Source organism: Haliaeetus albicilla, chromosome 10 (genome assembly GCF_947461875.1).
Source record: "Haliaeetus albicilla chromosome 10, bHalAlb1.1, whole genome shotgun sequence".
Classification (NCBI taxonomy): Eukaryota; Metazoa; Chordata; class Aves; order Accipitriformes; family Accipitridae; genus Haliaeetus; species Haliaeetus albicilla.
In genome coordinates this window covers 20,952,294-20,977,178 of record NC_091492.1, presented here as the reverse complement: position 1 = coordinate 20,977,178, position 24,885 = coordinate 20,952,294, and the positions used below count along the sequence as shown (strand labels likewise).

Here is a 24,885-nt window from a genome sequence, read left to right as displayed (position 1 = left end):
CGATAAAACTGATATAATGTTACGTACAATTGCATTTTTAATAAAACACATTCTGCATATGATCCCATTTTGATGTGTGCCTTTTTCCTTTGTGTAGAAATTAGGAGTTTTTGTGGGTGTCTGCTTAACTTCAATATTGCAGTATTTTCCACAGTATTTTCCACAGTATTTCATTTGTTCACACTTAATAATGTTGTGCGCTTCTTTTTGGAGGTGAAGCTGACATTTCTTCCCATATTCTTTAGGCCTGCAAGCAGTCCCTGGTCTCCTGTGAATATTACAGGCAGTACTATATAGATCAGTGCTGCTGTGTAATACTAGAATCCTCTGTTCCCCAAAATGCTGTTCCTGTCAAGAAAACCAAATTTTCTGTTGCCAGGAACTGTCACACTTCTAATTCTAAACAGATTTTTTTTTTTTTTCTGAAATAGTAATTGAGTGGTGTGTGAGAACTGATGCATGCACTCATGATTGTTCATATTCTAGAACTCCCATCAAACCTGTTTAAAAAAACCCAAACTTTCCCATGTCTCAGGATTACAGCGGATGGTGATTCATTGTTACCAGGGGCTGGCTGGAGGTTAGACTTCAGCTAGTGTTTTCCAAAGGGAAACCAAGGGGCTTGTTGACCACTTCACATTGACTTTCTACGTGTTGTTAGAGCCTGTTAGTCACTTAGCAACTCTGCTAAGCTGACTTCTGTTAGGTTTTGTGTTTGATGGCTCCAGACATATGTAAGAGTAAATCTGCATGCGTGTGAAGCTGAGTGGCTGTTACTTCGAAAGAAATGTTACGTCCAAGCCATAGCTATTTGCCTGCTTCAGAGTATTTGGACAAGGACCAAGATTTCTGATACGACAGAATTTCTCACGGCCTGGTTGTGTTGAGTTCAGAATAATTTTTGGTGTCATGATACAAAAAAGGCTATTCTGTGCTAGCTCTGCAGATACTATTGTTCCATGTCCACTTTTGCCCCATAAACACCTATTATTTTACCTCCTTTATCTTGATTACACCGACACAAAGGCACTTTCCTCTCCGGCTGATCCTGTCAGACACAACCTGACACAGCATGTGTAGCCAATTAAATACATCACTGTGTGTGTTTGGGGAGTTAATAGAATACAAATTAGTTCTGGTTCATTCTTTTCGTGTAAGGTGTGGCCCAGGATGCTTCAGAGGTAAGGTAAGGTTGAAGCAAAATAAGGGGAAGTTAAAAGTGGAGCTTGCTGAAGATGTAACTCTTGAGCATTAAAATAGGATTGAGAGTTAATGAAGTAGGGGGGCTTTGTTCAAGGCCAGGGTGTAACCAGTTCACTGCGTGAAAACTGCACCAACAAAGGGATTTGTTTTTGCAGGAGGTATATGTGTTACTTGGAGGGTTCAGGTGGAACTTAAATACCATATTCTCTACCTATGTGAATTTTAGCTGTAACTAATAAAGTCACTGTTTAAATGTTTCACCTGCCAAACTTTTATCCAAGGCTTTTGTTTTTGTTTGTGGGGACGTGTATTTTTCCAGCAGGCAGAATCGTTCCTTTTCATGATCTGGGAACACTGGCTGCTTGAAACAGCGGGAAAGGCAAGCTGGAGTTTGCATAAGATACTGTTACAACAGTAACTTTTGTTCTGGACTAGACTATAATGAGTTAACATAACCTTTTCTCTTTCATACCCTAATTAATTCCCCTTTAAGTGTTACTAGTTTGGTCATTTTAAAGTACTGCGTATTGCAGTTTCAGAAGCTGGTTTTAAGTGCCTTAATGTTTCACACCTACGCTACATATTCCACCTAGTGCATAAGTTTCGTAGATACTTAGTTTAAATACCAATCACAGAAACCCCCTGCATGATTATGCAATGTGCAGTCTAATCAGCAAAGTAATCAAACCAGTCTGAATCACTTTATTCCCTTTTCGCCTCCACTGGTCTCTCTTAGGAAGACTGAAGCCCTGGAAGCCCGAGTTTACCCTGTTCCTCAGTGGGTAGCTCTGTTGCATCCACAAGTATGGAGGCTAACAAGATTATTTCACCCTTTTCTTCTGCTTCTATGGCCATAGAGAGTGTTTGTCTGAATATCACACCTTTATTCCCACCCAGCTCAGTCAGTCCCCTGGGAACAAGGCAGTCACCATGGACCTGTGTTACTTTATGTTTTTTCACTGGTCTCAGCACTGGGCTTGTCAAGGGGCGGGCAGGGAAAGGGAGGGAGGGAGGGAGAGAGAGAAGATGTGTGAGCTGGATTTGGTTGAATTGGAGAGAGCGTTGGGCTGGTCAGGACTGGTGGGGAAGCTGTTTGCTGCTCTTGGAGGGACTCGGGTGCACTCGTCCTTTGGGGTTTGGCTTCCTCATTTCTCAGCATGGTTTTCTCATTGACCATAAGCCTAGAAAATGATGTAAAGTTGGATTTAAAAGTTTTACTGGTTTTGACAAACATCAGTATAGTTAGTAGCATCGTTAGGGAAATGCGGTGGGCTAATTTTCAGGGCTGCTGAGCCCTGCAGCTCCAGCTGAAAGGTACAACTCGGGCTCAGCAGTTCTTCAAACTGGGCTTTGGGGTAGACTTCCCCCGTCCCGTCCCTTCCCCCCCCCAATCTGATGGTCCTTCAGCACTCTCTGGGGAATGTTCTCAGTGCTAATATTTAGCGAGGATTCTCTGAGCCGTTTGCTTATTTTGTACTGTTTGATTTTGTAGTTGGCATTTGCTTCCGAGAACCTGCTGTAGAAAGATGAATAATTAAGCTGCAGACAGGAAGCACAGTATTTTAATACTCAGTTGCTCCAGAGCCATCTTGGGCTTTCTTTTTTTTATGATGTCTAAGTGAGCAGTGGCCTGACCAAATGATGGATCTTGGCATTCACTACCAGTTTATGTGTCCAGAGATGCATTTGGAGGTGCTGAATGTGAGCTTCAAGCCAGCTCTGCTCGTTATAGTGACCAAATCTGGCTACTTACATACAGTAAGAACAAAATTTCACTGTGTGTGGGTCCCTGGGATTCAATAAAACCTACTGTACTGTATTAGCTTCAGATGTTTATGTCTGTCTCGAGGATGTCTGCTTGCCTTCCTTGCTACTGGTGGAACCCACTTAGGATATTTTTATGTTTTCTTTTCTCATGATGGGTTAGTCATGAAAAAAATTGCCATGCAAGGCTTTGTAGCAAAACCCTGACTGGTGCATTGAATTAGCCAGTTAATAAAAGCTGCTCAGAATGTCATTCTGAAATGGATGGTTTGGGTTTTCTGAGATGTGTCGGAAAGGTCGGTGGAAGGTCCTTCCTGCCAGTTCTCATACACACCTAGGGTTTTAGGATTTTCTGAAAAGACCCTCATATTTTAGGAAACAATCTCCAGCATGGATGAAGTCAAAGACTTTTTGCCTACTGTGGCAGGAAGTAGAATTTAATAAACTGCAGGGGATGCAGCACTGCCCTCCAGCATTTCCCCAGTGCATTCCAGTGCGTTATGCTCACATATGGAGTCTGTGAACTTCCAGCTCAACTGCAGAAGCGAATGGAAACTTTTAAATCCAGGTCAAACAGGCCATGCAGCAGAAGCTTGAGAACAAAACCAGATGTATCTTTCATTTTTAGATACTAGATTTAGTATTCACTGGATAAAAGAAACGAGCTATTCCATAGACTAACACAACAGAGTAAACAGTTTGCTCTAGTTCCATTTCCGCAATCTGTCAGAGTATGTGCTGGTACAGGTGGGTGTTGAACAACAACTTTGTTCTGGGACAAAATGCTCTCATTAATGCTGTACTGTAGGTAGATTGCAGATCTGAAGATATTATAGAGGGAGGAGCCAATCTCTGTGCATCTCTGAGGTTAAAAGGAAGATCTTAATAAGGACTGCTGAACCTGACTAGCTGCCTTGTAGGAAATAATAAGGTAAGACGTGTTTATTTTTCTGTCATTACCAGTAAATTAAGTCCAGCATAGGGAAAGATTTACCAAGTTATCCAAAATAATGAATAATGTATTTTTCATGTTACTGTCTTCATGAAAAATACCTGTGGTGTTAGTCTTACAACATGTGTGCAGATGTACTTGACAGACTCACTCTGACAACTAGAGGCACGTCTGCATGCTGTCTTTTAATTATGATATAAATAATTTCCCAAACTGTAAACTAATCACAGGTAATACATTTCTGTACAAGCTCATAAATACATAAGTATCACACATATTAGCAGACAGGGGCGTGACTGGCTTTCTCCCACCAGCAAGGCTCTGGCTTATTTCCACACCTGACAGAGCTCCTTGTAAATCTTACACGAGCATTTTGTATTTCAGGATTGCATCCTGAAAATACCCCAAATCAACATATGGTCTTTTGATTTCTATACAGCTGACCTTTCCTTGGAAATACGTTATTGTAAGGCTTAAACTCTTATGATGAAGATAGCATGTAAGACGGTTGTTAATAGTCTACCAGTGGCTATTACCAGCTTGCTTTCCCCCGTGTTGTGCATAGTTAATACGAGTACTGAACCTGGACTACTGCTGGGCAGGAGGAAGGTTATACCCAGACATGAAATGCAGCTGCGCTGCAGGCTCTGTTCAAGTGAAAGCAACTTCCTGGACATTTATGGCTGATTGTAGTTTCCTTTGAATCAGTGTGTATGTGCCCTCCTGAAGAGGAATGGCATTGGGGGTTCTCTGATGGATAGGAGTTTTGCTGAGGGGGGAAAAATTGCGAAAGAATTAACAAACACAGTATCAGAGGTGAATTCAGGCTCTTTGCCCCACGGATTTTGTAGTTTTTTAACCCTGATTTAGAGGAATTTTAATTCCTCTTTGATGTCCAAGAAAAGGGTGTTCTTTTAAGGTAATCTGCTGCTGGAAAAACCAAAATGCTTCAAAGTATTGACTGTTCTTTGAAAAACTAAGCAATCCAGTGTTCTTGTCCGATGCTTAAAATACTTAAGAAGTTACAGGCTGACTGAAGTTTGCAAAGTCCAACAGAAGGATTGCTTTGTGTTTTTGCTTTCTTGCAATAAATTTAGAAAGGCTTTTATTCTGAAGCCCTTTTGTCTCAAGGTTGCTTTCTCCCTTCACGTGACACCCACAGCAATATGAAAAGTCTTGGCTGCTCTTTGTAGTTGACTGTATGCCAGGCAAGAGCACCAAGGTCTATAGAAACCAGTCCAGTCCACGGACAAGTTTTCCTTTGGTTTGAAGAAGCTCCCAAATGTGACGCAAGCAGTGACTCTGTGTGGTTTTACCCTCACAAGCAAAGGCCAGAGGATCTCTCCAGATGCAAACCTTCTGAAGATCTGGATTAGATGGTGAGAGAGATCAGATGCTGTTGGATGACTTTGAGTTTTCACTGCATGCCAGTCAGCATAGCGTAGAGCCTGAGCTCATGGAAGTGCCAAAACCTGGTCCCCTGAGTCCTGAGTGTGTCAATGGAGCAGATATTTGAACTGAGGTGTTGCTACGAATAATGAAAAATCAAGACTTGGAGCGATCAACTCAAAGTTCTTCTTGTCCTTTCTTTAAAGGCCCTTTGGAAGTCTGCCCCTTCCCAGTTGTCTACTTACCTGTCCTTTGCTCAACCAGCCATGCCACCCTCAGCCTCCAGTTTGTTTTCTTGTTGTCCATCCTATCTACAATGTATAGGACCCCATTTCAATAGCTGCTAGCCATTCTTCTCCTCTTATGAGGCCTATAGAAAGCCAACCAGGCAGCGGTGATTTGATTTGAGCATACACTAAGGTGACTTGATTTCCTTTACTCTAGTTGCTGTGTAGTTTGGTCATTTTTCAATGAGTCCAAGTGAAGGTAAGAAGTTGACAACGATCCCTGTGCTCCTTGGTGTCATCTCTTGCCCTCTATCTTCTTTCATTTCTCACATTTCTAACAACACTGAAAAATCTCCAAGGATTGCATTTTGCAATGTGCTTTTTACACATTGGCCTGCTAAGCACTGCTATAATTCTAATAAATAATAATAAATTAAAGATACTGTTATGATTATTTGGACTCATTAATGGAGAAGGACCTATATGGTATGTTGTGTAAATGTAGGATTTTGGCAAATTCCTGCAATACTTTGTCATCTTCTCTTAATTTTGTAAATAAGATGTGCTAAAATACTTCTAAAGTCGGCTCATTTGGTTGCAACATTTCCAGGTTCCCTTTCTCAGCTGGTTTACTATGCGTTTTTGCTGCAGTCTGCCTGCATTATCTGAGCGGTGTTGCCTGTGTTATTTGAGCTTTCTTTTTCCATTGGAAAGGCTTCTTCACTTGCTTCTTCTGAGTACAGGAAAGATGTGGGCTGTGGAGCAGGTTCCACATTAGCCAGATCTCAGCAACTTTCAGACTGTGAACTACCATGAGATCTTTGTAAAAACAGGGGTCAAATGTCTGTAGGTGTGGGGCAGCAGAAGGCTTGACAATGCCAAAGGTCTTGAATCCTTCATGCAAAATGGGTTTGAGGTTGATTCTCTGTAAGCACATGCCCAAAAAGACATCATCAATGGGGAAGAGTTCCACCTCTCTGCAGGCCCTAGAGAGCTTCCTCATGGTGCGGCTGGACAGCAAAAACCCTCCTCCTCCTGCATAGGCTGGATAGATGCTTAGCCCATACATGGTCTCTGGGATATAGTATTTGCTCTTTCGGACACGGATAGGGCGGGCATTGTAGATGATGTCCCCAACAAAGAGGTCCTCAGTGGGGTCATGTCTCTCCAGGAAGTCAACAATGTTCTCGACGTTGACAAAAACATCGGCATCACCTTTAAAAATAAATTTCACGTTGTGGCAGAATTCAGCAGCCCAGTTCAGGAAATGGATCTCCTTCAGGGTCAGATTGAAGAAAGTGTCCATGAAGTCCCAGAGTAAAATGTCCCGGTATGTCTGACTCTCCTGGTGGATCAGGGTTTCCCATGTTGCCAGCACTGTCCTATTCTTTGGTGTTCCCAGGAGGAACACTCGCTGGATCTGCTCCCCATTCACCAAACCCTCCCTGCCCCAAGTCTTCCGGACAATCTCACGTCTGTCAAAGTCTTCAACTACCGATTTGATAACAATGAGCAGAAAGGGACCTCCAGGTGTTTTCCTGCATTTCTTGGGCTGGTTAATGAGGAGATTGAAGTTCCTGTTATCCTTGTCTAGGAGATAGCGCTTGAAGTTGAAGGCAGAATCAGTCAACGGGGATGGAGTTGTAGTTTGGACCCTGTCGTTGGCCACTTCTGTTCGTCTAACGATGGGAGTTACCTGGGGTCTGGGTACTGTTGCCTCTGCTGGCATCAGTCTCCAAGGTGCTCTGGGGTCAGAGAGTATTTTCGGTGTTACTGAAGGCTTCTTCTGTGTTGGCTCCTTGTTTCCTACCGGGACTAAATGTTCCAGCTGGGAGTAGAGTAGAGAGCAAAGCGCTACCAGCAGGAAGAGCGTACAGATTGCATCCCCTTTGAGACGAACTCTCATTGTCTCCGCGGTGTTTCTGGGACTGTTAAAAGCTGTGTTTGAGCTGCCTGGCACCAGTGTCCATCTGTAAATAAACATACGGTGTGTCAGCAACGAGGATTCAGCAGCTTTGAAGCATGCAGGCAAGACTAACTGAAACACCATTTAAAGAACTAGCAGTAAAGTGCATTTTACTCATACAAACACAGACATGTTAAGGAACTTGCCAAAAGGCACGCGGGTTCCAAACTTAATGCTGATCCGACTGCTCTGGCTCTGTGACTTGGTTAGTTAAGTCACCGAGCAGTCATCCATCATCCTGAAAACCGCTCCCTAAACACAATGTGAAATCAGCCCTTCCTCCCACGTCCCTCTCTGCCGAACAAGCTTTGCCATTTCAGAGATTTCACTGCTTTGGGAAAAACAAGGCGGAAAATGATGAACAATGCCATTCTTCCATAAATAACTAGATTCCCCCCCCCCCCCCCCCCCCCCCAACTTGGTAACTGTTTCTTGCTGCTTTTACCCTTTTTGGGTCAAAACGGGGAGGTGCAGAGCTGGCTGCCTAAGGGCAGAGTTTTCAGTGGCAGCGTGTTGCTGGCATTGCCCTCCACACAGAGGCAGCTCTCGTAAACCTGATTTTTGCCTTCAGAATGAATACATTAGGCACCCTCTCGAATGCACATAGGGCCTTTTTGCTGCCAGTATTCTTTATAAAATATTAAACCATTATAAATAACTTCCATTAATAAGGTTAGAAGGGGCCATGGGTGTTTTGCCTCTGCCAAATAAATCCCAATATGCAGAAGCAAGGCAGAGCCTGGTGTTAGGAATGTTTTATGCACATGTGATAGATGAAGCTGCCTTTTGCAATACAAGATTGGATTGCTCACTTACACTTTTCCTGGAGATCTTCTGTCTCATTTGATCGGTTCTTCAACTGCAAACAAACAAAAAAAATAATGATAAAGTAGTAAAAAGGCAGAAAGCAGCATGTAACCATCATTGAGGGAAAGAGCTGGTCAAGTGTCCGTAGCTGCAGCAAAGGCAGGTCCTCTCATCACCACTGTATGTGCAGCCACGCCGTTCCCCATGGCAGCTAACAACTGAGTTAGAGGGGACCGACAGTCACTCCGGTCTCCTGGAGAAGGCAGGTGACAATCGTAATCCCTACAGTCATTAGCAAGGAGCATGTTACTAAAAGTTTAGCTCCACCCCAAAATTTTCCCACAAGTGCACAGAAGTATTTTATACATCCACTGATAATGTTTTACACTCATAAGTGATTTACAGCTCTATCTTGCCTGGGCTGTATTAGTAGATGCTACCTTTGAAGGTATTACAGTTGTCTGTCTGTCTCGAATTAGCTGAGCTCATATCCAAAAACTTCTTGATTGAAAGCTGCCTGGTTGTACGGCAGTCTGCCTTCACTTAAGGAATGCTCCTTAAGGACTGAAAAGGGTGGAGGAGTCAGGGCCTGTGCCTTCCTAAGCAATTTATTCCTGCAGTTCAGTGTTTTCAGCTTTGTTAGCCTGTGGAGCACACGGATGCTCAGCCTCCTGCCGAGCCCTGTAGCCACCTTACTGACTCAAACATCTAACAGGGCAGCAAAGTGCTGGGTAAGAATATTGTTATTTGGTGTGATTATGACCTAAAACAGGACCCTCTTTAGTGTGGCGGCACCTGTTTTCAGAAAAATCTTTTTTCACTGTCGTGGATTGTATCACCTGCTAATTGTTCATTAGCCATCAATTTTGTACCAGCCATAACGTTATCTTTTCGAAGCTCAAAATTAGACTGATGAGTCTGTAATTATGAAGTATTAAAGTAGTTGCACAACATTACCTCCAGACACTGTGGGATCTAGGCAGTATTTCAAGACTTATGAGAAAGCAAAATTAATAAACCAGCTGATTTCGTGGTCAGTCCCTTTAAAATTCTTAGATGCACATTACTTGGATCTCATAATTTTAAAATATTTTGCTTTTTCATTACCAGTTAACTGCATCTCCAAGTTACTGTTGAAATGGAGAGTATTTCATCATCATCATACGGTATCACCTATTTTTTCTCCAAGTGCAGCTCCAAAATATTTACTGACCTTGTCTGCTTTGTCTCCATTATTTCTGAATACTTTATTTTAGCAAATGGCTTATCTGTGCCTTGGTGTAAGGCTCTTTGCCTTCCTGGTGGATTTAAAATCACTTCCTCCTTGTCTTGATGACCATGCTTTTTTCCTCAGGCCTTCTTTCTTGCTGTTTTCTGGCCTCTAATAGAGATTGCTGGGGTTTTCTCTATTTGTTGGCTTTTTTTACTGTACCTTTCACTTCTCTCCTAGGCTAGGCAGATGTCTTAACCGGCGCAGCTTTGATGTTAATAGCAGGATTGTAGAATTTTCTCTGATCTCTCATAAATTGTTGTTAAAATACTTACAAGAATCAGAAGCTGTTTTCTGTTTATGTTCTTTCTGCCACATGACTTGGCTCATAACTATTTTCAGCCTCGTGAAACAGTCCCTTCTAATGCCTATAGGATGTTAGTTTGCATTTTATGTCTGTCGTGTGCAAATTACCCTTGGCAAGTCCTGATTGCGGTGCTCTGTAGTGAAGCGCTGTGTTTCAGTTTTGTGCTAAATCACCTTTTATCTGTCAGGATGCGGCTCCCAGCAGGCTTTCCCTCACGTTGCCTTCAATAATTTTCCAGAAGCTCCGGGGGTATGAAGGGATGCTCCCACTACACCCAGGACATGCCACTGAACTGGAGCCACTAAGGAGAAAGCGTCTGTCCCTCTTTTGCCCATTACGAGCAAGAATTTTTGCTGGGTGTTATTGAGATACCCAAAATAGGGACCCTGTCTCAAAAAGCTCATAAGAACTAAAACTAAGGCATTTTTACTCCTTCTGGAGTGATGGGATAAGCTTTATTGAGGTGCTATGCAGCTCTGTGCACACGAGAAGTGAGTGGGAGATGCACAGCCCCTGGCAGGACAGATCCTGATAGCATCGGGATGTTTGTGTAACTCTACTCAAGCTCTTTGTAAAGTCTCATCTCTTTCCCCACTGTAATAGCAAATTTTTTTTTTCCTTTTCTATGCAAAAGTTTGATCTTATTTCAGCTGCCAGACTCCAGATGGTAATTAAGGAGCTGGATGAAAGTCCTGGCTCTTTCCTGTGTTTAATTTTATCGGCGAGGGTTTGGACTAAAATGTGTGTGTCATGAAACTCGTAATTTCCATGGCTTACAGATTTATCCTGCCAGCATCTCACAATCTGGCAATAAGTATCCCTGGAAAAGCCAAGAAAAACCCCAAATTGTTACAAGCCTGGGCTGATAGCCCGGATTTTCTTCTGTGTTTTCATTTATTGAAATAAAAGAATCCAAAACAGCGATTTCCATGCTGAAATAAAACAGTTCAGTGCCGAATATAGACATCTCGTTTTCAAAAGATGTTGCCAGCCCTTAAAGTGATTCCTTGATCGAATTATATGGATTCTCCAATCTTTGTTAGATATTTCCTTCTTTTGAAGGAAATACGTTCGATTATTACACAGGTGTGAACTCTACCCATGGATGTCACTAGGAAAAGCTGTCCTGTTCTTGAATTCGGAGGGATTGATGATTCTGGCAGACACTCCGGTTTGTCCTAAAGCCAAAAAGATTATTCATCCACCTCGACACTGGGGAGAGGGGGGGAAATTACAGAGCTGTCAAAGTGAGCAGAAAATACTTGATGCCAAACAAGAGAGATGTGAGAACAGCAGAACGTTTCTCGGGACAGCGTCTCGCTGTGTGTCCGCATCCAAGGCGGACGCGCCTCTCCTTTGTATGCTGCTGGGGGAGATCTCCGTCCAACTTGTGACACGGAGCTGGGGTTATAAAACTGTTGCATCAGGCAGTGCCTTGGGGAATGCAGGCTTAGCTGCCAGGGCTGCCTTCCATGTCCTCCAAGCTTGGAAAAATGGGCAGTTGTCCCTCTTTGTGTTGGCTGCCTGGGGATGGCTACAGTAAGGATCTCGAGTCCGGCTCGTGCGGGTCCGAATGGGAGGGTGCAGGTTGCCCAGGCAGTGGGACGAGGTGGGTCCTGGGGAAGGTTGGGAGTGTTGCGTGCTGGGCTGCGAGCACCAGCTACGTTAGAGGTCTGAGCTGGGCTGTAGGAAGAGGGTGAGAGGTCCCATATCCATGAGGCAGCAACATGGGGAGCCTGTACGTGGGGAACGTGCTGGAAGGACCGAGGGGTCCACAGCCTGCATGGCCCGAGAGGCAACAAAATGCTCGAAAGCTGGAAGTGGTCAGAGCAGGGCACGGCACCCTGGTGAGCATCCAGGCAGGGAATCTGACCTGCGCTGTTGCACGCTCGGGCAGAGGGCCCAGTCCTCCGCCTGGTTTTCATTTATTTGAGACGAGGATTCTGAAATACAGCCAAGGAGTGCTGCAATAAAAGCAGTTAAACTATGATTTTTTTATTGTTTTTTTTTAAGTTGCTTGTCCTTCTTTCCCAGTTGAATGACGTGAAGCCTTGAGCTCATCCTGGAAACTTCCTTCTTTTGCAGCAGCTGTCACGTCTCCATCTCTTGGCACTTCTGCTCGCATGGGCCCAGGTGGGGAAAAATCCTCTGGATCCTGTCCCCACATTCAGTCAAGAAGCCTTGGGGATTCTGGCATGTTGCTTTGTGCCTTGAAGGGTGATTATTCAACCCACCCAGCCTCAGGAAAAGCAGCTGCAATAGCGAGGCAAGCTGAAATGCGGTACACCGAGCAAGAAGGTACAAAACACAGCAACAAGCTCTGCTGCATCCTTGCTTTTCCCAGCCTGGCTCACAGGAGCATCCGTTCCCACCAAGCACGACTGTGGGTTGTCCCCAGATCAACTTGCTGCCCTGCTGCATGCAAAGCATTGCCAGCTCCCCTCCTCACTCCTGAAGCTGGAGCTGCCACCAGTAGGTTTCGGTTGGGCAACGGAGGGGCTGCATATGTTGTGTGGGCCATGCAATATGTAGGGCTGTTGTCGCTGATGGAGATGTCTTATCTGTTTCTCTGTAAAATGAGCTAAAGAAAGTATTGGGGATCCAGCACCGGTGGGGGCAATGAGTTTTTTGCAGTCCTCGGGGGAACTTGGAGAATTCTGGCTGGTGGGGGTGCTTTGAGGCAATGCTTGAGGTTTTGGATATTTGTTTTCATTTCATGTTGGTTGAACGCATTTCACGAGAGCAAAGTCGGGTTGTAACACCCAGTGCCGGAAGCTGAGACCCGGGCTCTGACCTGCAGTGGGAAGGTCTGTGCACATGTGTGTCTCCCACCTCATTTCCAGCAGTTTTTCCATCCTGATTCACTCAGCGAGAGCAAATCAAGCTCCCAGGCCCCTCCACACCTTGTGCTGCTGTTCTGCTGCTGCCGCCTCCTGATGCTGTTCAAGAATGCACCAGCAACAATAACAACGTACCCTATGCGCATCCTGCAGCTGGGACTGTGTGAAATAGACGTGCGCAGATTAGCTCTATCCCACCAGACCAAGATGCTGACAGCAAGAAGTCTGCGCTGCCTGAAGCTCTGCTGACAACGTGTCCCTACTGACTCTCGCTTGGTCCCATCCTCCAAGCCCCCCAACGGTCAGGAGAGTGTTTGACTTCTGTGTCCACACCGGTTTAGTTTAAATGCGTTGCTGAACACGCAGACACAAGTAGCACTCTGTTTTGCGTGGGGATCACTTGTTTTGCTCTCTTCAAGCCACGTTGGGCTGCCATCCTTCTCTTGCCCTTGTGCAGAAACCTGAAGTGAAGCACTAAGGCAAAGGTTTGAACTCTCAGCTGAGTTATCTCGGTATGGGTCTTGTGCTGGCAAAAACCTCATCTTCATTTTGCATTGCGTGGATGTCTGGGCTCTTTGGGGTACCCGCACAGGGAAATGTGTTGGCTTCCAGCGCTGGGTTTGTTCTGCCCCATATACAAAAACATGCATGAAACAACTTGGCTTTAACGGTTTGAGCTGGTTTTGGAGTGTTTAAAGGGGAAGAATAGTTCTATGTGTTGGAGCAGGGGAAGAAGCCCTCTTTCATTTCTATGTTTGGGTGTCATGTAACGAGTTTTATTCCTGCATGGCTTCTTTTTTGGTTTTGTCTGTTTGGTTTTTGGTTCCCCTTCCCCCTGCCTCCAGGCAAAGTCAATAACCTCATCAAAGTTGATCCTTCAAGTGGCTTTGGTGCCGGACAACTCCTCTCTGCATTACAATGTTTGTGAAGAGGTCTCATTTGGAGCTATAGGATTACAAAGCACTGCTGAACGATTTGATCTCCTTGACTAGAAGACAAGGCAGGCTGAACTACAAGAGACGCCCTTCTGCACGTTCATTAGCGCAAAGCCTTAGAAAAATGAAGTAACCAAAACAATCGCTAATCTGCCTTACCAGAAAAAAGCCAATCTCATTCAGATGCTTAGAAGTTTTGAAGTCTGTAAACAAACTGAGAATAGGCTGTGGGATTTAATTACCTGAATGTCTTAAGAGAGCTTTCCCAGGAGTTGGGATCGTGAGCCAGAGCCAAACGAACACAGTACCGAGGGGCAGAGGCTCGCAGTGCACACCACGGGCAGAGGCTCGCAGTGCACACCACGGCACTGCTCAGATGCTGCTGGCCAGTGCCGCTGTCGCAGCAGCGCTCCGGTGTCACTGGCATGGCCTCACTGCTGCCGTTACTTGCGTTGCAGCACCTGGAAGCAAAAGCTCTGTTGGTTGAAACACTGCGCAAGCAGGTAACAAAAATGCAGGCCCCACTCCAAAGACCATTTCCAACTTTCCTGTCGGAGCTGCTTTTCAGGCCAGCGCAAAGGAATGGACAAGATCCACGCTGCTATGGGACAGGGTGCCTTATTTATCTCTCTGCTTGCCACAGTCCTGAAATATGTGGTTTCATCAGCTTCCCAGCTGGCTGGTCCCATTTTATTACAGCCTCTCCTGCTGATGCTGCCAGTCTCGCCATCACAATGCCAGTCATGCATTAGACAACTGCTTGCAAATGGCTGCTGCAGTTGCCTCCTTTTAGCTTTCACCCCAGCTGGTGAAACTTTTCTGAAGTATACAAACCGAGGTGCAGAGAAACTGCAGAGCTGCTGTGCAAAGGCTGGAAACGCAGGCTGAGATGTCTGCTCTCACGTACAGGGGTCCCAGAAAGGAACTTGCACCATCCCTGGTGGGGAATCGCGTGGTACCATGGCAGAAAGCAGTGGCAGTTGTGCACGGGAGCCCCGATCACCCTGGGCAGCGCTGGCTGCCTGCACGACCGTCCCCACAACCTCCAGGGAACGGCGGGTGCCTGCACCGCTCCTCCTGTCACCCTGCTGACCCGGCAGTAAGTCACTCGCGTACACGTGGCACAGTTTGGGGACAGCAGCTGTGCTGCGTTTAAGCAGTGCAGGATGTTTTCCTGGCCCTTTCGGGGCTGGACGTGCCATCGGGGCAGTGCCCGTGCAGGACTGCACTGCTGCCAGGCACGCCATGGTGAGCCCCGGCAAACCGGGAAAACTCTAGCTCCTCTTAAGAGCAGCACCATGTCTCTTAAAGAGAGCATTCAGCTGCCCACAAGGTAGGAGAAGGTAACACGCAATTATCTTCCACAGGCGTAGCAGCCTTGAGAGGTACTTTCCTAAATCCAGATGCAATCTTGCGTGTAGGTGGTCTGATTTTCAGAATTATGGAGAGCTCAGCAGCTCAACTCACACCCTGAGTGCTTCGGGGAGACAGGCCCCTCCTGGAGCAGCCGAGCGCAGGGTGAGAAACCTGCCTTCTCTCTTGCAAACATTCATTTCCCCTGGCCCCAGGAGGAGAATAAAGCCTTGCAGGCTCATGAAACAGCCCCACCAAAACAACCACCCTCCTTTCCCAGCCCTCCCCAGGCTGCAGCACTTGCTGCCTTTTCAGCTCCCAGACCCTCTTCTGATCCCAGGAATAATTTGCCTGATGTGCCCCAAAACCCAGCAATCACAGTGCATTAGGATGGGTGTATTGTTACACCCAGACATGAACGGGAGAGAGAGTGCGTGCTGACTTGCCCCACTAATTTCAGGATGACATGCAACACATAAGTTTATCAGAATCTGCCCAAAGGCTGCTAAACAAATGCAATCAGTAACTGCCCAGTCACTGGGACTGAATTTTTTTCTTTCTGTCTTTGCAACGCTAGAGAGCTTGAAAATTTCCGTGTTTTGCTCAAAGCACACAATAGTGCTACTTGGGGAAGATTCATGTCCTTTTTCTGATAAGGAAGGGCTTGTAAATGTTAACGTGCCACCACTGAAACATGTTCACGGTTGGGAGGAAACCCTGTCTTGGAGCACTGAAGGCATTCTCTAAAGAAGCCCCAAACTTCCTTCTGTAAAAACAACCTAAAACACCCAGAGAAAGTTCTTTGGAAAGTCAAGTGCAAAGCAGACCTAGCAGGGCTGGAGGCTGCGTGTTCAGAGCCTGTACCCAGCCCTGCTGCATGTTAACCATCACGGTTCAGGTTGCTGCATGTAACAACGTTGCAAGAGCAACAAGGCAAAAAGAAAAGCGGCAGGCTGGAAGAAAAGGAAAGCAGTAAGGAGGGTCTACAGCTCAGGCTGCTTGCTGCATAACTCTCCCCAACCCACCCTGATCAAACATACATAATAGATACTTACATCCCATTTGATAGCGCTGATCCTGTGTCCCCTCGGTAACGTCTCAGCAGCAGGCTGCCAAGTAGGCACATCTGGATATAGTTAGCGTTAGACATTCCTCAGCCTTTAAGCGAAACCAAGGAAATCCTTGCTGAGCGAAGCAGCGCTCCGTCTCCTGCGCTCTGGGCCGTTTTCATGCTGAAAGCCAGCAAAGTTCCCCCGTGCTGGTGCGTCTACTGGGAAGGGGTGCGTGTGCCAACGGGGTCTGAGACGAGACGCCGGGCTCCCTCCTCGCGCTCGCTCGCTTGCTGTAGCGTGGTGGAAGGAGCAACCGCGCCAGGGGAAGGAGCTGGGTCCGCTTCCAAGGGCCTGACACGTGACCGGCGGGCCGGGGCGCGCAGATGGCCTCCAGCGCCGCAGAGCTCCCGCGCCCCGCGCCTCTCTGCGCCCGGGCATCCGCGCCCCGCGGGACGGGGCGGGGACGGAGGTGTCGAGGGATCGAATGCAGGGCCGGCCCGGGGACTTCCATCGGTTCTGCTGTTTTACCGGTTAAAAATAACAACTGCAAAAAAGGCTGGGGGCGTTTTTTTACTGTAACTTTTTTCAATAGGAAGTGTACTAATTTCTCTGTCTTTTCTTTTTTTCCCCAACAATTCGGCTTTTTTTGTTTTCTTTTCTTTCATCCCCTTGTGATTATTTACTTGACCTCTGCAAAGGCTCAGAATTAGAAATTGAGGTTGGGTTCAGCTCAGAAGGAATATCCACTTGGCGGTTGGTTTCTCTTTGCCTAGTAGGGTAATGACAGGAGGAGGCGGGAGCTGAGGAGCGCAGAGGCTGAAGACAGATGCAAGGGTCCTCCCAAACCTCCCAAAACAACACTGAACAATAACAACAAAAAAGTCCCCACTCTTTTTTTTTTTTCATTGAATTTGAATTAGTTCTAACCAAAACATTTTTATTTGCAGCCAAATCTAAATTGCCACCGCTACCCATTTGCCAGCTGACTGCAGCCATAGCTTCCTATCTCGGGCTGTTTCTTTGTTTCTGCAATGGAAACAATTGACCCTTATTCCTCTAACACGCACCAGGGGTCTGGAGAGTGCCCAGACCACAGCCCCTTTAGTATGCAAAGTTTTTAATTTACAGTGAACTTGTCATAAAAGCAGGCTTTGATCTACTCTGTTGTTTTCACAAACACCCGACTGTTTTTTAAACATAATGTAAAAAGGCTTTTTTATAAGCCTGTGCTTTTTTGATATATTTTTAATTTCAGCTCAAATGTTTTGCTCAATTGAACACAATGTCACTGTGAAAAGCTGCCATATGGACGGGTTCCTGATCAGCAACCCTCCAGCCTGGCGTTCAGGTGCTCCAGCCTGGGAAAGCCCTTTCCTCCTGACCCGCAGCTGTCTGAAACGTAGTAGTTCCTTGCTGGATAGTGCAGCTGGTCGGAAACCTCGGCCATAAATGTTACTCGGCTTCATGCTTTCCCTGTGCCAACCCAAGGTACCTTTATCCTCCTTCTCCACAGCAGCAGCCCCAGGCTGTTTTTCATCCCTGCCCCATAAGGAGGCAGATGATGGTCACAGAAGCGAAGAGCAAACTAGTGTCCGCCTTTGCTCGGAGGGGCTGGCTGTGGAGTGAGGGGGGACCACGCCCCAAAACCATCAGGGACTCACAGCAGGTATTTCCACCGCGTTCCCCCACCCAGGTTTTGGGAGCTACTATCCTTTTTGCTTGCTCCCACGGGATGACAGTGAAAACAGAGGTTTTCATTGCTGTGCGGTGCCTTTGTGGCTGCCGTGGCTTGGAGAGTCATGCAGGGAACTTGGGAGGCGGTTTTCTCTGTGGGTGCTTCTACTTGGTTGTTGTCTCACCTGTACGTTGCTCCCTGGGCACTGATGCATGGCTGATTTATTCTTCTCACTGCCGGCAAAGTTGCCCTTGGTCCGTCCCATGGCTTGTCACTCTGTCTTATAAGATCAGGTCAGTGATCTTGTTGACCCTCATCAGTAGGTCAACCCTGTTAACCCTGGGTCGGTGTGTTGGCACATGGCTTTAAGTGAGCCATGTGCCCAATGTCCTTCCACCCACTGTAGGGCACAGCCTTACTCCCCGTTACTGTATTCCTGCAGGCATCGAGCCATGCGGTTGGGAAAACAGCTTTCCGGTAAATAAAGAAGGGCTGATCTTGTGATTTTCAAGTACTGTCTGAGGTTTAAGTGATTCAGGGTGAAATATTGCTCTGCTCAAGTTCATGGCAAAAGGAATTTCCCCAGGTTCAGCTGTCAGGTCAGCCAGTGGCTTCCTGTGAAAAGCCGCAGAAGAAGATTTAGCGTCAAAGCTCCTTGGCTCCCACCTACGGAGCAGGCAGCCTTGTGAGAAAGCTCACTAAGAGCAAGGCACTTTGGGATTACAGTGGTGCTGTGGCCTTGGAGGAGTGCCAGACAGATAATGGCACCGAAAGAAACACTGGGAGCTCTGCCAGGTGCCAGGTTTGGGACAACCCTCCCCTTCTGGCCATGTTTGCTTAAAAAGGCTCATCAAAGCAGTAACTGGAAACTGACCAAATGTGGTGGCTTAGCTTGGTTTTGACTTGAAATCAGAGCCATTAACTTGCCGGTGGGGCACCAGCCTTGGTGAGTCAGTAGATACGTGTGATGTTGGACAGGACCCTACTGTGCGTCCAGACACTTTGGCTGGATGCTCCTCTGAGAGCTGGTGATAGCCAATGTGGCCAGACCTTCAGTGAATCCCTTTCTTACTACTGCATTAAGCATTTAATGAAAGTCTCTGAGGCCCTTTTCATCAAAAGTATTTATTTATAAAAAAAAGACTGGAGAAAAAAATAGACCAAAGTGCTTTTTTCTATAAAAGACAATTCCTTGGAGGTTGAATGTCCGAGACCTGAGTATACATGGCATTGCAGTCTGTAGCTGTAGATGGCTGATCCAGATGTGATGCTGAATATCACAGAAATTTGGAATTAGAAGGTCAGCAGAGATTTTTCCATTGATGACTAAGGGACTTTTAACCACACATGACCTATGGATTTCAGTTAGAGATGTATGGCCAAATCCCTTCAGTGGCTTTAAAATTCAATCCAGAGAAGAAAAAAAAACCCAACATTTTTTACTCTAGGCCTTAAATCGCCTCACCGTTTGAGCCCATCTGTACAAAAGACAAATGGCCAGACCCTTGTCCAGTGTAAAGCAGTGTATCTCACCAATTTCATGTACACACTCCAATATGTGGGCTAGACTGAAGAAACCCTCTTGACTCCCATTCTAGCATCTCCTTGGTTTAAGATGTACAATACCAGAGGTTAATGGCTATACCAGAATTTTCAGTTAAACTAAATCAGCAGGTTAAGCGAATTCGAGGCTCCTCATTGCTGTACGTTCTCACTTTTGGTTTCAGGGTCTGTGGGCAGCTGCCAGGGTGTGACTCGGAGGTGGCTCTAAGGTACCTTTCGAAACCGTAGAGGGGAGGTGACACGGTGACCCAGGCAGTAGGACAGCTTCTCAATGTTGAACTGGATTTTGAAATGAATGGCAAAATTAACAGGTAAGGAAAAACCCCACAATTTCCTCACACTGGGCAATGACCTTTGTCTGGGGCAGTGCCCGCACCAAGCACTTACGCCTTCTCTGAAGAAGTAGTTTCCCTCAGCTCTAAGCCTACATGCTTTCTTGCCTTTATGTTTTCCATACCTTGACAGTGGTGCAATGTATATTCTGCTTTCTGCCTCCACTTCCCCCAAATTTTGAAACAGATATAGTTCTGAGACTTCCCAGCTATGAAACTCCAGCAAACTGTTTTACTTGGAGGCTCTCATTTTTTCATAAAGCTCTGTAACCTGCAGTGCTGTGACATTAGCACCCCATTTTGCACTAAAAATAATCTAGATATCCATCTCTTCAATGGTAGGGCTGAAGCAGAAAACGGAAACCTGGAAAGCATTGCTGTGAGCTGTTGACATTCATTTTTAATTTGGCTTGCTATGAAAATCTGGAAGAAAATTTTATTCTTTCTTTAAGGTCCAGCTCATGATTATTAAGCACTTCCGATCAATAATGCTGAACCCTTTCCTTATTTTTGAGTCAAGTACTGTTTTCACCTGACAAACTGGTCCACTGTAAGCAGCTGTGGCATGTGAGAACTGAAGCTGCTGGAAGAGAGCACCTTCCCCATCTGCCATGATGGTGCATTGTCACCTTCAGCAAATTAAGATCTATGGTGTATTTTTAACAAGCATCTAAGAGGGTTTAAGTCAGCCTTTCACTAACTCTGCTCTCCAGGACAGTTTGATATTTTCCTTTGTGATGATTTTATATCAGGGTATACTCTCAAGTTTACTTCTGTCAGATGCCTCACGTCAAAGCGTATCTGGTGAGCATCTTAACTTTCAGTCTTCTCTTTGTTCTAATCTGTTTGAACACTGTAGTTCAGCTATGCCAAAACAAATCATTCAAATTCTCCTTTGGATGGATCTTTTATTCCTTCTGGCAGACTAAAAGGAGCCTCCTTCAAATCTGAAGCATTGCTAAAACTACAAAAACAAACTGTACTACAAAAAAAGCCCTCTTGGATCCCTTCCTGTAAGCACATTTTGGCCTGGATCCTGCTGTTTGTTTTATATTTTGTCTATTTCATTTTTTATATGCAACTGATTTGCATCTTTATTTGCTTTTAATATCGTGTGCTGGTTTGCTGCATGTGTGAGTCTGAAACACCACCCCTCCCCCACCCTACCCCCGATTTTTTTTTTTTTTTCCCCAGACAGATCTCAATACATAGAGAAGAGCTGTTACAGGATAAGGCCAAATTCACCAGCAGCAGCACTGTCCATGGCTTATCTCACACACTACACATTAGCTAATCATTATAAATAGTAGTAAGGGAGTGTCGCTTACATGTCTGGCATCTGAGTAGGTGCAGTATGTGTGCAACTAACTTTGCACAGGCAAGGAAGAAAGCACGAGTGCGCTCCTCTTCCAACAGCGTGCCAGCCAGGCAGTCACCAGCGGTGCTTGTTATAGCCCTTGGTCTAGCATATACAGTGCTGAGTTTTGTGTGTATCAGCAAGTATCCCCTACATCTAGCTCTTTCTTCAGTTCCACTCATTGCGTTACTATCAGAGGTAAAGACACACCTCTAATTTCTTCCAACAAATCTCTGCTAATGTTTTTTTCTTCACAAGTGCTTCTTCCTTCCCTGTGTGATGCCAGTTCCCTTGTCTTTGCACACTGGTGTAAAACCGCTGTAAAACCTTTTGGGTAAAACAGAAGTAAATTCAGAGTCAAGCCCCAGCTAAATGTCAAATCAAAGCAAATGACACCATGTGCTCATGATCCAATTTATCTATTATTTCATCTAAGGCTTCTGTGAAAATTGTCTCCATCTATGTTTGTGCCAGATAATACTAAAAAAACCTACTCTTTTAGCAGGAAGGAGTCTGCCTGAGACCAGAATAGACTTTTCATTGCATATAATGATGACGATGATGATGACCAATCATGGAAAAGAAGGTATGAAACAGCCACTGCTATGGTCCCAAACCATGCCATGTGCTCAAGACAATTCCACCATGGAATATCACTGGAAAACCCTTTTCCTTTGAGTCTCTGCAATGAAGGCACCTGTGAATGCTGTTAAAGATGATGATATTCCAGAAAGGTTGCCAGGAGCTCCAGCACTTAATGGCACTTCTGAGAGGGAATCTGTGAGTAAGAGGAAACACGTATGCCAATTGCTGGCAGAGGAATAAATGCACAAGGTTTGCATTAAGAAAAAAAGCATTCATGCTTAGTCCTCTGTAATACAGTAATAGCAGCAAGGAAGTTTTGTGGACTTTCTCATTTTGAGCATTAACAGATGCTATAAAAGCCAGCAGTTTTCACTACTCGGTGGTTGCCTTATAACTGTATATGAAAGTTGTGCACATGAATAGCTAGTTTGAGAGCTTAGAAATATTCATTACAAACAAGAAACAAGACAGCAGGCTATGCATATGACATTGTTTTCTAAAAAATAATTTTTGCAAAATCAAGAGCAAACCCTCTTGCTGTAATTTTCAAGTTTCTGATTTTTTTTTTTTTTTTAAATACCACTTGCCAGGTGGGTTGCTGCCAAACAGAGTTCCCTAGTTGGGATCTGGCAGGAAAGCTAAATGCTTTGAGGTATGGTTCCACAGCAGCCTAAACTAAGACCAGCATCGCTGTGCTGGTCCCAAAAGCAAAACTGTCAGAGAGGTAATTGCTTCACTTGGGGAAGAGCACTGGTACCGCTGTAAGGGAAAGGGTAGGACATGGAGCAGGAATGGGGGAGATGAGACTGCAACAGCACTGATGTAGAATGGCTTAATAAAAGGTCACGGAGCCACAGTCTTTGTAGAGACAGTGCCGGCATGAAGCCTTGCTTCCTTTGAAGCTAAGGGCAAGACAGGAAGAGATTCACTCACACTCTGAAAACATTCCCCCCATCTTTGATTGCCTCCATTTCCTTTCCACACTGTGTATGTAAGCTCGGGGATTCAAAATCTGCAGAAAAAAGCCAGGTTCCTCAGGCTTACACTGAGGAACGTGATGCTCAGCATATCTGAGGCATGTGGAACCCAACTGGGTAGAAGCTAGCCATCTAAATCCTCCTGATCCAGGTCTTCAGTTAGCTGATGCTCACAGCATACATTTTAGCAGAAGCTAAGGGAGCAGCACCAGCCCCAGGCACTCAGATCTGAGCCCACACCTGAATCCCATGTTGCATCCCTCCTTATCGAATTACAGCTTTGACTCCAGGAAGGATTAAGATATGAGCTGTGGTTTAAAAGGCCATCAGGGCTTGCCTGTCTGAAAGCTGGTCCTACCACGACTGCCAGCGGCCCGATACTTGCGTGCACGTGCAGGCTTTACATGTGCTGGCAGAGCCATCCTCTGTATCCAAAATAATTTCCAAGGCCCTCTGGCTATTACCATGGAAGGGAAGAGCAAAGAGAGGTAAAATTAATGAAAAAGGATAAGTAAAAACATATCAGGAAAGCACAGGGAATATGTCAAAGGTAATGAAGGTGGTGTGCTTTATGGGACCCATGTCATGCTAGATACTTGTTGCTTTGTTACAGGCAAAGGTGTAACCTCTCTGCTCTGTTGCAGTCTGCGTCAACCATACCAGCAGAGTCAGCTTCTCCCACCGGAACTGAAAGCACGAGTCAGCCCTGGGGTTTGGGTGCTTTGTCCTTTAAGCCATTTTTAACCCTCAAAATCAGGGCAGGTAAATCCAGGCAGAGCAGCTGATGCCCAATTGTCACACAGTGACAACACCGTCAGGGAAAGGCTCTGTGCGGATCCCGACACTTGCGAGACACGATGGCGTGAGCTATCCTCTCCGGTGAACTCAGCAGGCCGAGGGCAGGCGGTTAAGAAATGGGCGAAGGCACTAGCAGCCAGCTGGTCAGAGACGATTGCTCAGCTCTGGGCTTGGTTCAGGGTGGTATTTGATGCTGCAACACACCTTAGAGCAGCAGTTCCAATCTACGCTTCATAGGTAACTTTCTGTCTAGGAGACTGTTTTCCTTTCAGCACTGTGTTTTGCTTTTCACAGATGCAGGCTCTCTCAGGTTGGTGGGAAAGAGCTAAGCATGATGTAGTCAATATATTATTGTCCACCATGGTCCAGAAAAAGTTGGGAGTCATTCTCTGAATTTATGTTTGTCCATATTGCTTGTTCAGTGCCTGAAGTTTGTTCTACAGCAGCAACCTTGTGCCCTGTGGAAGATTATAACTGTCCCAAGTAAAAGGGAAACCTTCAGGTGGTGAGAGGTGGGAAGGAGCTATACTAGAGTAGGGCAGGACAGATGCACTTGCCACAGATGTTCCTTGTTTGAAGAACGAAGAAGGAAAATAATATAAAATTGACTTTTCCTTAATTTCCCCTCTATCTTTACTGGATGTCATGCCTGAGGGCATAAATGTCTTCAATATAAAAAATATATTGCAGCTCTCCAGGTGATGGCCCTGGGCCATAGCCTGAGAAACAGTGGCATTGTCTGCTTCCCAGAGAAATCCTCCAAGATGCCTTCCTTGCTTTTCTCCTCTCCCCCACTCTCCCCTAGGGCTCTCTGTCTGGCTGCTTCCCTGTGACATTTCAGTCCTGAAGGAAGTCAGGCTGAAAGCCTCTCTCACCAGTTCATGGGAAGGTAACATTGACTTCTTGGAAACAGAATGAAATAAGGAATGTCAGAGGTCCGTGATGGCTTCTGCAAGCACAGAACCTCTCCCCCGGGCTTTCCCACCTACATGGAAACCTGCGGTGATTTTCAGGACTTTACATTCCCAGACACTGGCAGCAGTCTTATACACTAGCTAAAGCAAGAAAGCCCTTAGCAATGCTACTACCCTTCGGGCTCTAGGAGCAGTCCTCATTGGAATGGAGGCCCAAGAGCTCCTCAGCCAAGCTGATGAGACCATTTTCTTCCAGGGCTGCAATCAGCCGTGCTATCGTGGCCTTCTTCCCCTCCGACTGGATAAATCTGAGAAGCAGCTGATAGGCTTGTTCATATAGTCCCTCTCGGTCATATTCGAGGGCCAGGTTATCAATGACAGGATCACGCAGGGCCCGGCAGTTCTTCTGCAAAGAGCGACCCACTTGCTTCCATTTCTTGGACACGAGCTTGGCAAATTTCTGGTGGTCATCTGGTGTGAGCGTTCTGTTGGCTGAAAGGGACAGAGGGCCAGTAAAACATAGGGGTTTCATGGCTGATGTGATGCAGTCTAAGGTTTGCTCAATATTCTGTGTAGCAGGGAATCTGTTCAGTGTCCACAGCACATTATTAAACTGCTG

General features: G+C 45.8%; 2 protein-coding genes and 1 long non-coding RNA gene across 4 annotated transcripts in view; 1 reads left to right on the top strand and 2 right to left on the bottom strand.

The window, feature by feature from the left end:
* Positions 1-4,084: 4,084 nt before the first annotated feature.
* B3GNT9 (UDP-GlcNAc:betaGal beta-1,3-N-acetylglucosaminyltransferase 9) lies at positions 4,085-16,829 on the bottom strand. 2 transcript variants are annotated; one of them, XM_069793740.1, is made up of 3 exons: positions 16,069-16,696; positions 8,318-8,360; positions 4,085-7,505 (listed from the first exon to the last, which is right to left on the bottom strand). In XM_069793740.1, the coding sequence occupies exon 3, from the start codon at positions 7,439-7,441 to the stop codon at positions 6,197-6,199; it is 1,245 nt and encodes a 414-aa protein (XP_069649841.1). In that variant the 5' UTR covers positions 7,442-7,505; positions 8,318-8,360; positions 16,069-16,696; the 3' UTR covers positions 4,085-6,196. The 2 variants fall into 2 exon arrangements, with proteins under 2 accessions (XP_069649841.1, XP_069649842.1); XM_069793741.1 differs by lacking the exon at positions 8,318-8,360 and having other exon boundaries at positions 16,069-16,829.
* On the top strand, positions 16,177-21,633 carry LOC138687280 (uncharacterized). Its single transcript, XR_011326549.1, has 3 exons — positions 16,177-16,293; positions 19,468-19,614; positions 21,495-21,633. It is a non-coding gene; the product is annotated as an uncharacterized lncRNA (long non-coding RNA).
* Positions 21,393-24,885, bottom strand: part of TRADD (TNFRSF1A associated via death domain) — a 9,608-nt gene continuing 6,115 nt past the window's right edge. Inside the window, exon 4 of the mRNA XM_009924689.2 lies at positions 21,393-24,758. Within this exon, the coding sequence (XP_009922991.1) occupies positions 24,451-24,758 (308 nt within the window). The 3' untranslated portion in view covers positions 21,393-24,450. The remainder of the gene's footprint in view (positions 24,759-24,885) is intronic.

Coding starts and splice junctions, on each gene's coding strand:
- B3GNT9 (XM_069793741.1), bottom strand. CDS start 16,163: ATGTCTAACGCTAACTATATCCAGATGTGCCTACTTGGCAGCCTGCTG. Junction 7,506..16,068: donor TCAGCGCTATCAAATGGGAT/GTAAGTATCTAT, acceptor GTTTATTTACAG/ATGGACACTGGTGCCAGGCA.